Below are 13,960 nucleotides of genomic sequence, written 5' to 3' on the forward strand. Positions count from 1 at the left end.
TGGTATATTTAAGAATGAGTACATTTATGATTAAAAAAAATTAAAAAATTATATGAGTGGGAACATTTAAGATTAAAAATTTGAAAACCTTTTTATAAAAAATTAGTGGGTATGAACTTTTCTAATTTTTTTTTTTTCAAATGTTTTGAATTGAAAATTAATTTGGAGTTTAATAAAGTGTGAGTATTAAAACACTAAATCAATTACTAATTTTTATTTTTAAAAATTACATATAACATGTATATTCATTAATACAGTAATATCAGGGTCTTCGATCAAAATCTAAAAACTAATAAGATCTCAATCAATGAATGTTAGTAACTAGGGACCGAATACTAATTTTTAAAAAATTTAATGTAGAAATGTTAAAATGGTCCCTGTGTTTTGGTCATTGGGTCAATTTAGTCCCTGTGTTTTCAATTTGGCCAATTTGGTCCTTGTGTTTATCTTCGTTAGCCAATTAAAGACATTTCCATCTAATTTATGTAACATCCCACAACGTCTAGGGGAGTGGATCCTGTAAGATTTATATGTATATTCTTATCTCTACCTAGCACGAGGCCTTTTGGGAACTCATTGGCTTCAGGTTTCGTAAGAACTCCGAAGTTAAGCGAGTAGCGCGCGAGACCATTCCCAGGATGGGTGACCCACTGGGAAGTTCTCGTGTGAGTTCCTAGAAACAAAACTGTGATGGCGTGGTCGGGGCCCAAAGCGAACAATATCGTGCTACGGTGGAGTCGAGCCCGGATGTGGTGGGGGTCGGGGCTAAGATGTGACAATTTGGTATCAGAGCCAATCTCTAGCCAGATGTGTGCCGATGAGAACGTTGGGCCCCTAAGAGGGGTGGATTGTAACATCCCACATCGCCCAGGAGAGTGGATCTTGTAAGCTTTATATGTATATTCTCATCTCTACCTAGCATGAGACCTTTTGTGAGCTCATTGGCTTCGAGTTCCGTAGGAACTCCGAAGTTAAGCGAGTAGCGCGCGAGAGCATTCCCAGGATGGGTGACCCACTGGGAAGATCTCGTGTGAGTTCCCAGAAACAAAACCGTGAGGGTGTGGTAGGGGCCCAAAGCGGACAATATTGTGCTACGGTGGAGTCGAGCCAGGGATATGGTGGGGGCCTGGGCTGGGATGTGACAATTTATGTAAAAAATTTATAAATTATAAACTTATTTATAAAATTATAATTTATTTGATTTAAAATATTTAAAAATTAAATTAAATTTAATTTAAAAGAAAAATTATTGTCCTCCTAGACCTCCTCCCTAGCATTACCTCCTCTCTTTTCAATGTCACAACCTTAATCATTTTTCAGATTGGAAGTTTTATCTCTTAAGTGTTATTTCTCATTGATTTGCATTTTTCTGTAAAGAGAAAGGGTAATTATATCTCATATGATTTTTCTTATGAATTTTTTAAAAAATATCGGATGAAATGTCCTTAATTGGCTAACAGAGACAAACACGATAACTAAATTAGCTAAATCGAAAACATAGGGACTAAATTGACCATATGTCTATAACACAGGAACCATTTTTACATTTAAGCCATATCGTTTTTGAATAAAAAAGTTATGAGTGCAACCTCTACATTTCGATGTCTATATATTTACCATCTCCTCGCCTCCTCTCTCTCACATTTGTTAAGGCCAGCTAAGCTTGAAAACCCTTGCTAGCAATCAAACTCCATGGGCACAGAACGTGACATTGATGATTACTTAACCACAGTTTCAATCACCAAAACCGTGTCTGTACTCCCAAAAGTTCTGCACGCACCAAAACTTCTCACCCTCTCAAACTTGGACAGGCAGAGTTCAATCCATATGTACTTGGTTTTCTTTTACATTTCTAACTCTGTTGCTCATCACAAAGACAACGATCTGTTACTTGATGGTGCTGATGATTCGGTTTTCGGAAGCTTGAAGTGTGGATTGGAAGAGACGTTATCGGTGTGGTACCCAGCTGCGGGGAGGTTGAGCTTGAACCCTAGTGATCATGGAAACAAATTCAACTTGTGGTGCAACAACAAAGGCGCTGTTCTCGTCGAGGCGGAGACACCGGTTAAGGTCTCGGAGCTTGGGGACCTCTCTCAGTACAATGAATTTTTTGAGAAATTAGTTCACAAGCCTGTGTTTGATGGAGACTTCTCTGAGACGCCTTTGGTTGTTGGTCAGGTAATTATATGTACCGATTAAATTTTGTATTATATCAATATATTGCCTAATTAAAAAATACATTTGTATACAATTTGTTCAAGGATATCAATTCCATCTACCTTGTTATCTTTAATTCTGATATATATTGATTGTTTTCGGATAAATTTATGGGGTTTTTGAACATTACTCGTCGGAAATTTTGAAATTAAAAAAAAAAATTCCGGTGTTAGATTACACATTAATTTTTATTCTTTGGAGTGTACTTGTTAGATCCCACATCACCCAGGGGAGTGAGTCTTGTATGTATATTTCCATCTTTATCTAGCACGAGGCCTTTTGCGGAGTGAGTCTTATATGTATATTCCCATCTTTACCTAGCACGAGGCCTTTTGGGAGCTCACTGGCTTCAGAGTTCATCGGAACTCCGAAGTTAAGTGAGTAGCGCGCGAGAACACTCCCATGATGGGTGACCTACTAGGAAGTTCTTGTGTGAGTTCCTAGAAATAAAACCGTGAGGGCGTGGTCGAGGCCCAAAGCGGACAATATCGTGCTACGGTGAAGTCGAGCCCCAGTTGTAGTGGGGGCCCGAACCGGGATGTGATAGTACTTTTATTAAAATTTATATTCTATTTTTGTTATTAAATGTCCCCGCATCAAAATTTTGATTTTATTGATATGCACATTTTAGTTCTTCCAATTATAAATTATAAATAAATTTAAATCTGAAAACATTAAAATTAGTGACACATAAGAAAAATATGTAAATACATAAATGTACAGAAATGACTGTACCGAAGTATATTAAATTAACTTGATTGTACCGAAATGTATGTACCGAACTATATCATAATGAATTGTATACCTAAATGTTTGTACTGAAATATATTCTAATGAATTAGTGTAGACTTTAGAAAAATAAGAATCATGAAATTACAAAAAAACATGGAATATAAATGATGGCTTTTAAATAGAACTAAGGGACTAAACTCAATATTGAATTTTGTACAAGTTGTTAATCTAAACTTCATCTATATAAAGATTAAAATCTTGTTTTCTATAAATTTATATATTAATCTTCATTAGGGTTTGTTGGAATGACATATATATAAATTTTTCATATGTTAATTTTCGACATATAAAATTTGTACATGCTTGATTTAAAATTGAACCAATTTCTTTTGGATCTGTTACTAACACTTCAAATAAGTTATATTTGTACTTCATAGATGATGATATTTTTAAAGTGCCAACAAAAACTCTCGTCCATAAAATTTGAACTCAAGTCCGATTAAGTTGGTATAACATCTTGTAATGATTTGGCACTGTAGGTGACCAAGTTTGGTTGTGGAGGCTACTCAGTAGGTATTGGTATCAGCCACTCATTGTTCGACGGACCGGCGGCGTATGAATTTATGAGTGCATGGGCTTCCAATTCTACCAAAACTAAGAAACAACACAAAGCTTCGGAGATTCCTAATTTACCAGTGCACGACAGAGGGACACTACTGATGGACAAGTGTGATGAAGCTCCAAAGGGGAATAGTACAGAGTTGTTGCCAAACCGAAACGAGGACGGTTCTCCCGGAGTGACAAGGGCTGCAGCCGTTGGTCATTTATATCAATTGATCATACAAGCAGCAGCATCCAATGACCACATGAATTTCCTCAAAAATGGGTCTAATATTTTGGATCAAATTAATGATCGTAATTATGTTTATAAGACCTTTCATCTGAGTGGTACACTGATTGAGAGTTTGAAGAAAGAAGTTTGTGGTGATGAAACGAGTAGCTTTCCATGTTCATCCTTTGAAGTTGTGGCTGCTCACCTCTGGAAGGTAAATTTCTCAATTAATTGGCGCTCTTGGAGAAAACTAGGTCAAATAAAACAAAAAGAAAACACTAGTTTCCTTAAACTTTCATAAATAAGGCTAATTTTTACTTTCATAATTCTAATAGTAATCAGATGTATAATTGTGTATGCAGTTCTCAAATTGGAGATGAATTTTCACAAAACTTTGGTATTGGTTAAACCTTTTTAATGAATTAGTGGCTATAACAACATTTTTTTACTATTATTATTGAGAAAAGAGATTCTCTTAAAAGTAGAACTTTCTATAAACTCTCTGTCACCTTACAATTTAACGTCAATTCTTGTGCCAATATTATAAAAAATTGTGCCAAAAACAAAATGTGGCAGCGAGTGTCACTTTTGAGAGAGCCTCCTTAGTATTTCACATTATTCTTTTATATGATGAACATCTTGATGTCTATGCGTATAACATATATATATATATATATATATGTAGACATGTTTTGTATAATTTACTTTGAAACAAACCAGAAACAAAATTGTTCAAGTTTCTACGAAGATTGGAAGCTATTGAATTGACTAGGGTCCACTTGTATAGACCAAATTAGAACTTTTTCTTTTAAAGGTAGTAGAATACGATAAATGTGGGTGAGACCAATTTACATATTATCTCGGTCTCTCTACATTCAACTTCGACTAACTTGTGTAAATTAGAATGGTTTTCTAGTAAATGATCAACAAAATACATTCGTCCTTTGAACTAGTTCATAGTCATATCATTTTCCAGCTATATTCATCCCAAATATTAAAAACGCACCAACGCATGAAGACAAGGAGTCGGATTCGTTTTCCGGTTGTGGTTGAATGATTGATGTCATGAATGCAGGCAAAGACTAAAGCTTTAGGAGTGAAGAAGGAAGCCATGGTGTGCCTGCAATTTGCCGTCGACGCAAGGAACAAGGTGGACCCCGTACTTCCCCAAGGCTTCAGCGGCAATGCATTCGTGCTGGCCTCCGTTGCCCTAACGGCGGCACAGGTGGAGCAAGCCACCCACAAGGCCATCGTCGAGAAGATAAGGGAGGCCAAGAACTCTGTCACCAACTCCTACGTGCAGGCATACATGGAGGCAGTTGGTGGGCCACAGACTACTCTGCCTCCCCTCGAGGAGCTCACTTTTGTATCTGACTGGACCAGAATGCCCTTCCACAAAATAGGGTTTTTGCATGAATCGGCCGCATATGCGTCTCCGTTGGTCTCTTCGATCTCGCAGGTCGCGTACTTCATGCAAAACCCTAGTGACTGTAAGGGCATTGACATGAGAGTCGGATTGCTTCCGCAATACGTCAGTGCCTTATCTCGCTGTTTCATCGCTAACGACTAACGAGCAATGAAGACGCACAAATACCCCAACTCTGTGGCTAAGCTCCGATAGCGAAGGAAGTGCTGTTGATAGTAAATTAGGTCAAGAGTTCGAATTCGATTGGTCCAATTGTTTGGTTGAAACTATTGTATTTGTTTTTGCGTTTACTTTCTCTTTTTGTTGGTAGTTGGGTGTGAGCTTATGTCTGAAGGTGGTCTGTGGAGAGATTAATTATTATATGATTATGATTTTCCATATGAGGTGTTCAAAGATAGTTGTTTATTCCACGATTTTTGAAATGGTCGTTTGGTGAGGCACATTACAGTATTAACTTAGAAAATATAATTATGGTGAGATGTACTTTTCTTTGGTTACATTGAACGGGATTATTGTCATCGGGGGACAAAGTCATATGAAAAAAAATTTACAAATAACATAATATTATTAAATTGAAATTTTTTTATAGCAATAAGTTCGTTTCATATAAGTTGCTCTTTGAACTATCAACTATGTTGTCATTATCTCCAAACTTTCTTCATATAAAATAAATAAAATGGTAAAAACTCACAATATTATAATTGTTATTCTTTTTATGAACTAGCATATCAGATCAGGCAGACGATGCTTGTTATTTTTAATGAGATTGATTCTTTGTGATCCCTCTACTCGGTTTTATACAGCTCAAAGAAAATAAAGAAAATAAAACTGCTGCGTGTGGATTAGAAAGTATGCTAATTATGCAGAATTACTTAAACTAAAGGGAAGCCAAAGCATATGTAGTCAAAGAGACATGATTAACTACTCCTTAATACATTGTCGGGGCCTGGACGACAAGGCCTCTTCATCATACAGATTAAACAAAGCCCTTATGACTCAGCAACTACATAGATCAGAGATTGGAGACTAATTCTTGCTACTCAAATACAAAACTTGAGATTAATTAGATACGAAGACAAATACGAAGAACAGCGCCGCGACCTCAAAGAGTATTCTACACAGGGATTGAACCAACCTTCCGGTGATTTCGCCTTATCTCCTTTCCTGCATCACCAAGTTCATGTTATTGAGTTTTCAAACAAGTAAAAAGAAAAATATCAGAATCGTAATGCAACAAATTCTGCAGTTCAATGTAGCGACTACGCAATGGTATCTAAGTTTTCGGTAATCAGTGAACTAGTATTTGTTCATACACTAGGATGTTAATTGCAATTAGATGAGCAAAAAGCGTTCCTAATAGCTGTACACATATGTGACAGGTAAACAAACAGCATGATTTCATTCGGTTATCAAGACATTGTACAGGTAATGTTAGTGAATCTGACAGTGACTGAGGCCGGTAAAGAAGCTCCTTACCTGTTTCATCATTGAGCTCACTAACTCATCCAACGAACCAGCATTGTGGGGAACATAACCGCCCTGTGGCTTCCGTTGGTCCATAAGGTACCCCTGCTGCTTCAACTTCAATGGTGCATCCATAGTTGATATTTCGACATCAAGAAAATTTGGTTGTCCAATCGAATCGAAGTCGCTGTTTCTTTGGAAGGCTGAGCTTCCAGCGTCCAAATTTTGGTCAAAAGGAGCTACGTTATCATTGACAGGCCTCAAGTTGTTCATTGAGCTACACATGACATCTGGGCAGAAAGGGGAATCCTGCTTCGGCTCATCCCAACCCATAAACAGGTCATTGTTAATTGTTGGCCCAGAATTATTGCTCATTGTAGATGCCGGGATCTGCATTTCTATTCTTGAATCCTGTGATTGACAGGAGATTGAATTTATACAAGAAACATCAATCTCAGAGCTCCCAATTTGTGAGGACATTATAGGCATATCGTCCCTCAGGTTACTTACAAGAAGAGTAGGTTGTTTAAAAGTGTCGTGTGCTGAGAAAGAATTTGACCGGAATGCAGATGACTGAGCAGCGGTTGGCCAGTTGTCATTCAACCGTCTGTGATCCAGAAACGAGGGCGACAGTTCTGGTTTTAAGGAGGTCATTGATACAGAAGACTGCAATATTACATGATTTCTTCCGACTTCAGAATCTTGATTATGTCTTAACAATGTGTCGTCTGTAAGACCGAAAGGATCATTTGACCTATTCATCACTTTTCCATCTGTAAAACCACTGGAATTGGGATAAATAGGTGCGTCATAGGCGGAACCCCTACTATGTTGCTGATCAAGTTCCAAGTGTGTCGGAAGCATATTTCCATTACGGTTTCCAGGAAACATGACTGGCTGATCATTAATGGAGTTGCTTGGATTCTGTGCATGACCCAATTGAAACATTCCGGATGAAGGAAGGCAATGCAGACCCACACCAGCAGGAGTGTTCAATCTACCAATCATCCCATTAGGCGGGAAGGATCTGTATCCGTTGTTATGAAACTGCACAGGTCCAGTCAATGCATGGTAATTTCCAACTCCATTCATAGAAGCTGTTCGCAAATATGAAGAATCCGAAGTGCCTAAGGCTGCCACCATATTAGCTTGTTGGTTTGCCACACAGCTGATCCTTTTCAGGTAGAGCCTATACTTCTGCAAAGATAAAATAAAAATAAGCTCTGTAGAATAGAAGATAAAGATTGTACGAAACTAAGGATACAACAGAATTTATACCTGGAGATGGCTTGCAACATTTTCCCTTGTAAGCTTTTCAACATTCATCAAATCTAGAATCTTTTTCGGTACAGCCTCTGCATACAAAACAAAATTTATGCGAAGCAATTGGTTTTAAAGGTTTCATGTGAGAAACAAGCGTTACAAACAAGCAAAAAATATGACAGATTCCGGATGCATGAGTCAACTATTCACTACTAGGAGTTTCAAAGCTAGGGTATAATTTCTGAATTCCACATATTACAAATATGTGGATAATTTCAAATAGCTTTGAACAGGGATAAAGAACATACTGTCAATGCCCAACTGATTAACAGCAGCCACAAATTTGCGATGCAGCTCCACAGACCAAACAACGCGAGGCTTTTTCTGGGTTGAAGGATCGTCATTTTCGTATTCATCCTCATCATGATCCTCATCCTCGCCCTCATTCTGATCCTTCCGTTTCTTATTGAGCTTTGCATTCTGATCTGAGTTTCCCATCCCTACTGACCCAAGTCCTCCTTCGCCACTTCCAGCGTGCGACTTGTCTTGATTGCCAGAGTTCTGGTCCTTTGAATCAACCTTCTTTCTGATCACGTGCTGCCAGATGTTCTTCAGCTGCTCAATTCGAACGGGTTTTAGTAGGTAATCGCAAGCTCCGTGGGTGATTCCCTTCATCACAAGCTTGTGATCCCCATTTACAGACAACACTAAGAACATGTTTACATTCATAATTAGTAACGAAGCGTAACTTGAAAAACAAAATCTGCAGACTTGAGGTATTTCAAATTTTCAGAATCGAAAACGATATGAATATAAGAGACTTGAGCAGTGCAAGGGGCTTTACTTATAACAGGGAGATCCATCTCAAGCCCGACAAGCTCAAGTAGCTTGAATCCATCCATGTCTGGCATATGCACATCACTGATAACAAGGTCAAACTTGTCCTTGTTTTCTCTCAACAACTTTAATGCAGTGATTGCCTGACTCGTCGTCGTAACTGCAAAATCCATCAAATGATATAAACACACCAATTTTCTACAGGAACAAAATCAAACCTTCAGATGCTAAAAGTAGAGCAACCAAAACATACCAACCTATCGTAATCTAATCAAACATAACAAAAACTCTGACTCTATCTATATACAATGAAACAGAGAATTCAAATTCAACCTAACTGATTTGAGAATCCAATTGCTCTACAATATCTAAGCGATAATCTTATTTCTAACTTCAAGCAACAATTTGTTCTCCTAATTTTAGAAAAAAGAATCAATCTTTTAGATACAAATTATTATTACAACAAATTCCCAGAATTAGTGAGAAAAATATAAAATTGACTGACAAAATCTATTCAGCACAAAGTCTAAGAACCCAATTGAAAATTACTAACAGAAATCACAAAATCTAAATAAAAACACCATTTTATCCCCCAGAAAATAGCTTGATAACAAAGCAAAAATAAATCAGAAAATTCATGACAGAAAACCCAATGGACAAACCATGATATTGACATCTACGGAGCAGAGCCTCTAAGAGCTTGAGGCAAATGGGATCATCGTCTACAGCAAGCACACGCATCCCAATGGGAAACTGGTCTCTGGGTTCATCGAGTACCCGCTCAACGGTCATTTTTTCAACCAGAGAACTTCACAACTCCAAGCAATGGAGGACAGAGAAAAAGTTTGAACCTTGAAGCTTTTTACTACCGGTTTTGACAAACCCAGCAAAACCCAGAATTTAAAAAATAGAAGGATGCAGAGAAGATGATTTGATGAGATGGGTAATTAAAGAGAGAGAGAGAGAGAGAGAGAGAGAGAGAGAGGGATTAAGGAGTGTGATTAGTGGTAAACATGGAATATTAATAATAAATGCCTCTCTTTTCTCTCTCTCTTGGTGTTTGTGTAATCCGAGAGAGAGAGAGAAACGGAATCTGAAGACATATGTATGTATTGAGAAATTAAGTCCTCCCTCTGTTGGCCTTCCTGAAATGGACCCTGTTTTTCCTGGTTTTTGGGTTCAGTAGAATCTCAGTATTTGATATCAGAATTTAATTTTCATTTGAGTTTTTTCCTTATTTTGATATTTATTGTGTTTTGACTTTTTGTGGAAGAAATTATAATTTTTGTCTACGAAAATATAAAATGAAATTACAATTTATCCAAGCAGGGTTGGTTTTTTTATGTGCAACCGAAAGATTTTACCGCAGGTTCTGAAACAATTTAATCGCTTCACATATGGGAAAAAAATATTTTTAAATTTTATTCTTATAAGAAAATCTTTGTTTAAATTGTTTTCCATTTTTACCTACCATTTTTGTCAAAATTTACGACTTGGTTGTTTCAATATATGTCTTATTAGATTTCCTCCGAAAATTTACATGATATTTGAACATGCCAATGAGGGTTAGTTGATTTGTTTAGGATCGTTCTCTTCATTATCAAGGTCTAGTTTCAAGTTCCTATGCCAACAATCACTTTTGGTGGGTGATTTGTAAAAATAAAAAAAAATGGCTAAGACCTCAAGTTCTCAAAGGAAATGATGATGTATCCTGAAATGTGGTAGCTTCCCCTCCTCGTAACTTTTTAATACCAATAAAAAAGAAAGAGATATTTGAACATGATGTTGTTTGGCTAGATATATCTTGATACATAACGTATTTGTTTTAACACGTTCTTAAAATATAACACAACATGAATTAATAAAATAATGTGACTTCGCTATAACAGCTACAACAAATGTTTGAAAATGCATATTGAGTAATTTTCCTAATAAGTCAACTTTCTCTGCTGTTATATATTAGTTATTACATTGGCTTATTATATTAATATTTCATAAATTGTTGAATAAATTCTACATACTTAATACACCTCACATTTGCTTTTTCACTTAAAAATTATCTTAACACATCCCACATACTTTCTCATAATACCCCCACACCCCACATTCTCAATATACACCTTATATTTTGTTCATACACCTCACATTTTCTGTACACCCTATTTAACAATTTGAACGTTTAGTTTGCCGAAAATTTTCAAATCATCTGAACGTTTAGTTTGCCGAATGATTTCAAAATGATGAATCGTCATCACCATCGCAGCAAAGAAACTGTTGAAATCGTCATCACCATCACCGCACTGGTCAGCCAAACGGATGAACAGCCGCAGGGATCCAAAAGAAGAAAAGGGCAAACAAAAGAACTCCCAACACAGCACCTCTAACAAATGCCAGAGATAAAGATTCTAATTTAGAACAAAAATGCCGACTGGAATTTGACAAAAATGTTGCCTGGGATTTAAATCATATATGAGTTTGTTTTCAATTCCACCATTAAAACCCCATCTCTTCTGTTTTTAATATTTAGTGATAATTTAGGTGTTTAATTCTTCATGTAATCATTGTGATCCCTAAAAGATGAATATGAATATAGAAGCTTAAATAACGCAACAAACGCAAGATTAAATAATGATCGATGGCATCGAAATCACTAATACAATGAAAAATATGAAGTCTTCATGTGAAGTTTCCGAAACATCGATTTTGTGTTTCATTCGTCAAAAACAATTTTTCTCAATCAACATATTTGTAGTTTCATTGGTTAGGGTTTTGTTCAACAATGGAGGATGGGAGGGTTTTGATAGTTGAGAAGATAAATAATACACTACAAGGTGTATTTAGAAATTTTTTTTTTTTTTTAACCTAATAAGATCAAAGTTATCATTGCACAGTGGAGTAAATAAGTCATTGAATATTAAATTTTAATGTGTGGTGCATTCAACATTTTATAAGGTGTTAATAGAAAAAGCCTATTACATTTTCATCAAAACAAATTTGATTTATTTTCCTTCTCTTTCTTTCCCCAATGATTAATCGAAAGTATATGGGTGAGTATCCTCATTACTTTATTTTTATTTAATACACGTCTGTTATAAATAAATTTAAATTATGAAAGGATAATTCGAACTTGAGTACAAACAGAGATGTACACAACTCTAACCAACTTACCGGCTCCAAAATTTGCAGTAGGTTTCAATACTTAAGAGTTTAGAACGGGAATTGGGAACATATGAAGTAAGAATCGACCCTGACTTCTTTTAATTTGTACAGAAATTAACAGCAGTTCTCGTCTTCCTCTTCTGGCGAAGGACACAAAAAGAAGTAAGACACAGTAGCAGCAGATCGATCACACCTAAGTGATAGAGACAAATTAAACAAAAACTTGTGAAAGGTGGGGTGGAATTGGAGAAAGAGACACATGGAGCATGATGATTGTTAATGGAAGCTGAGCCAATCCTAATACATGCAAGAAAAAGTTGCCAAATCACCTTAAAGTTATATGGAATGCGCACTATATTTACACATATCCAATTGTTTGTGTGTGTGTGTGTGTGTGTGTCATCTACTCATGCATTTTAGTGGAGAAAAACGTAGCATAATTTGTGTCTGGAAAGTTATATCAGACAAGGTGAGGATTTACCGTTTATAAATTAAGGGATTTCTATCTTAAACCAGCTGTATATCCACCTTTTATTAGTGCACACACTCTCTAGATTACCATTGGTTAGTACATGTAGCTAAGGTTAATAAATTAAACGATTATATTAGATTGCATTTGATGCATGATAATAGTATCATCTCACAATCAAACTGCATAATTGACACAGACATATATATATATATAATAGTTTTTACCCAAGAAAAAATTCAAAATGATTAGTGATGAATGAGAATGAGAGCGAGAGCGAACAATAATCATAATTTAATGAAGAATTTAGTAACGGTCATTGGCAGTCACCATATATTATTGAAATGGATTGCACTGTAAACAACGTATAAGATTTGCTTCCACTTGATTGTAAAAGTAGTGAAGTTACATGATTTTTTTTTTTTTTTTTTTGTAAGCCATGATTATTAAGAGTGATGTTAAAGAAATTAAATTTTTAAACGATAGTTTGCATGATGTGGTGATTATTGGTTGGACTTGGATTCCTTCTTTTAATTATTAAAAAAGAAGCTCAACCATTAACCACCACATCATGCGGGTTACAAAAATGGTTCAAAATTATTAAACTAGTGCAAGATTAATCTTAACATCAAACATTAAATTAAGGTACTTAATCCTACCGCATCTCGGAGGATCATGCAAGCATTATCTGGCTCAAACAAGACACCAATGAGCTTATTAAAAATATGATTATCAAAAGCACCATCATTGACTAAGCCAACAACATTAAACTGATGGGGCATGATATTAAAAAAAGCTTATCCCTCTCTCCCTTATTCTCTACGAATTTAATATAATTTGCGTGGTTATGATAATGCATTGTTTAGAAGATTCATGCTGGTGCAAAATCTTGAGATTCCTTGCTTTTTGAGTCACATGACTTTCCGTTTGGCATGATTGTATATTTTTTAGATGATATGCTAGCTAAGGTGGTAGGGTTTTAAGGGGAGAGGGGAGGAACATTGTGCAAGTTGGCCTAAATATAAGGCTTAGGAATGGTGAAGCTTTAGCTATTCTAGTCTCCGATAAGGTATATATGCTCACAGTTTAAAAAACAAGTTCAGTGACTTTCCTATAGTCTTCCTTTATCAGAATCTATTACCTCATCAAACTCTTGTTCTACATCACCAAACACATATGGCTGACTGGTTTGGCCGGCTATTACGTGGAGAGAGATGTTGCGTTATTTAAATTTGAGTGAATAGCGGTAGTCAGGTATGTCGTAAACTTCAACGTGTTAAATTTGAACAGTTATTCTATCATGCCTTATACGTGTAATTTGTAGTGATTTTATGTATTTGAGTTTTACTATACAACTTTATACACAATGACCGATTGTAATATGTATCGAAATAAATTTAATCGAGTATACAGAACTAGTGAGAATTTAACATTGATTTACTAGTGATTTTAACATTCATCTTTCATTCTCCTACATATGCATTCCCTCATACAGTGAGTGCATTAAGAACTGAAAATATTCAGTTTGGAGTGCATATGCATGGAAAATCGCTAAAACCCT

The 13,960-nt window shown here is 36.0% G+C and overlaps 2 protein-coding genes across 3 annotated transcripts; one reads left to right on the top strand and one right to left on the bottom strand.

The window, feature by feature from the left end:
• The first annotated feature begins 1,554 nt into the window (after nt 1-1,554).
• LOC137719713 (brassinosteroid-related acyltransferase 1-like) lies at nt 1,555-5,600 on the top strand. The gene is made up of 3 exons (XM_068458753.2): nt 1,555-2,178; nt 3,489-3,995; nt 4,857-5,600. Exons 1-3 carry the CDS (start codon nt 1,693-1,695, stop codon nt 5,349-5,351), a joined length of 1,488 nt encoding a protein of 495 aa, XP_068314854.1. The 5' UTR covers nt 1,555-1,692; the 3' UTR covers nt 5,352-5,600.
• A 505-nt stretch (nt 5,601-6,105) lies between these two features.
• Nucleotides 6,106-9,955, bottom strand: LOC137745756 (two-component response regulator ARR14). 2 transcript variants are annotated; one of them, XM_068485769.2, is made up of 7 exons: nt 9,434-9,955; nt 8,779-8,931; nt 8,243-8,641; nt 7,950-8,026; nt 7,182-7,868; nt 6,684-7,082; nt 6,106-6,371 (listed from the first exon to the last, which is right to left on the bottom strand). In XM_068485769.2, exons 1-7 carry the CDS (start codon nt 9,561-9,563, stop codon nt 6,360-6,362), a joined length of 1,857 nt encoding a protein of 618 aa, XP_068341870.1. In that variant the 5' UTR covers nt 9,564-9,955; the 3' UTR covers nt 6,106-6,359. The 2 variants fall into 2 exon arrangements, with proteins under 2 accessions (XP_068341870.1, XP_068341863.1); XM_068485762.2 differs by having other exon boundaries at nt 6,684-7,868.
• Nucleotides 9,956-13,960: the final 4,005 nt, after the last annotated feature.

This window comes from Pyrus communis, chromosome 15, assembly GCF_041283825.1.
Source record: "Pyrus communis isolate YQ-2024b chromosome 15, ASM4128382v1, whole genome shotgun sequence".
In the NCBI taxonomy this organism is placed as follows: domain Eukaryota; kingdom Viridiplantae; phylum Streptophyta; class Magnoliopsida; order Rosales; family Rosaceae; genus Pyrus; species Pyrus communis.

Coding starts and splice junctions, on each gene's coding strand:
- LOC137719713 (XM_068458753.2), top strand. CDS start 1,693: ATGGGCACAGAACGTGACATTGATGATTACTTAACCACAGTTTCAATC. Junction 2,179..3,488: donor CGCCTTTGGTTGTTGGTCAG/GTAATTATATGT, acceptor TTGGCACTGTAG/GTGACCAAGTTTGGTTGTGG. Junction 3,996..4,856: donor TGGCTGCTCACCTCTGGAAG/GTAAATTTCTCA, acceptor TCATGAATGCAG/GCAAAGACTAAAGCTTTAGG.
- LOC137745756 (XM_068485762.2), bottom strand. CDS start 9,563: ATGACCGTTGAGCGGGTACTCGATGAACCCAGAGACCAGTTTCCCATT. Junction 8,027..8,242: donor TAATCAGTTGGGCATTGACA/GTATGTTCTTTA, acceptor TTTTGTATGCAG/AGGCTGTACCGAAAAAGATT. Junction 7,869..7,949: donor ATGTTGCAAGCCATCTCCAG/GTATAAATTCTG, acceptor TTATCTTTGCAG/AAGTATAGGCTCTACCTGAA.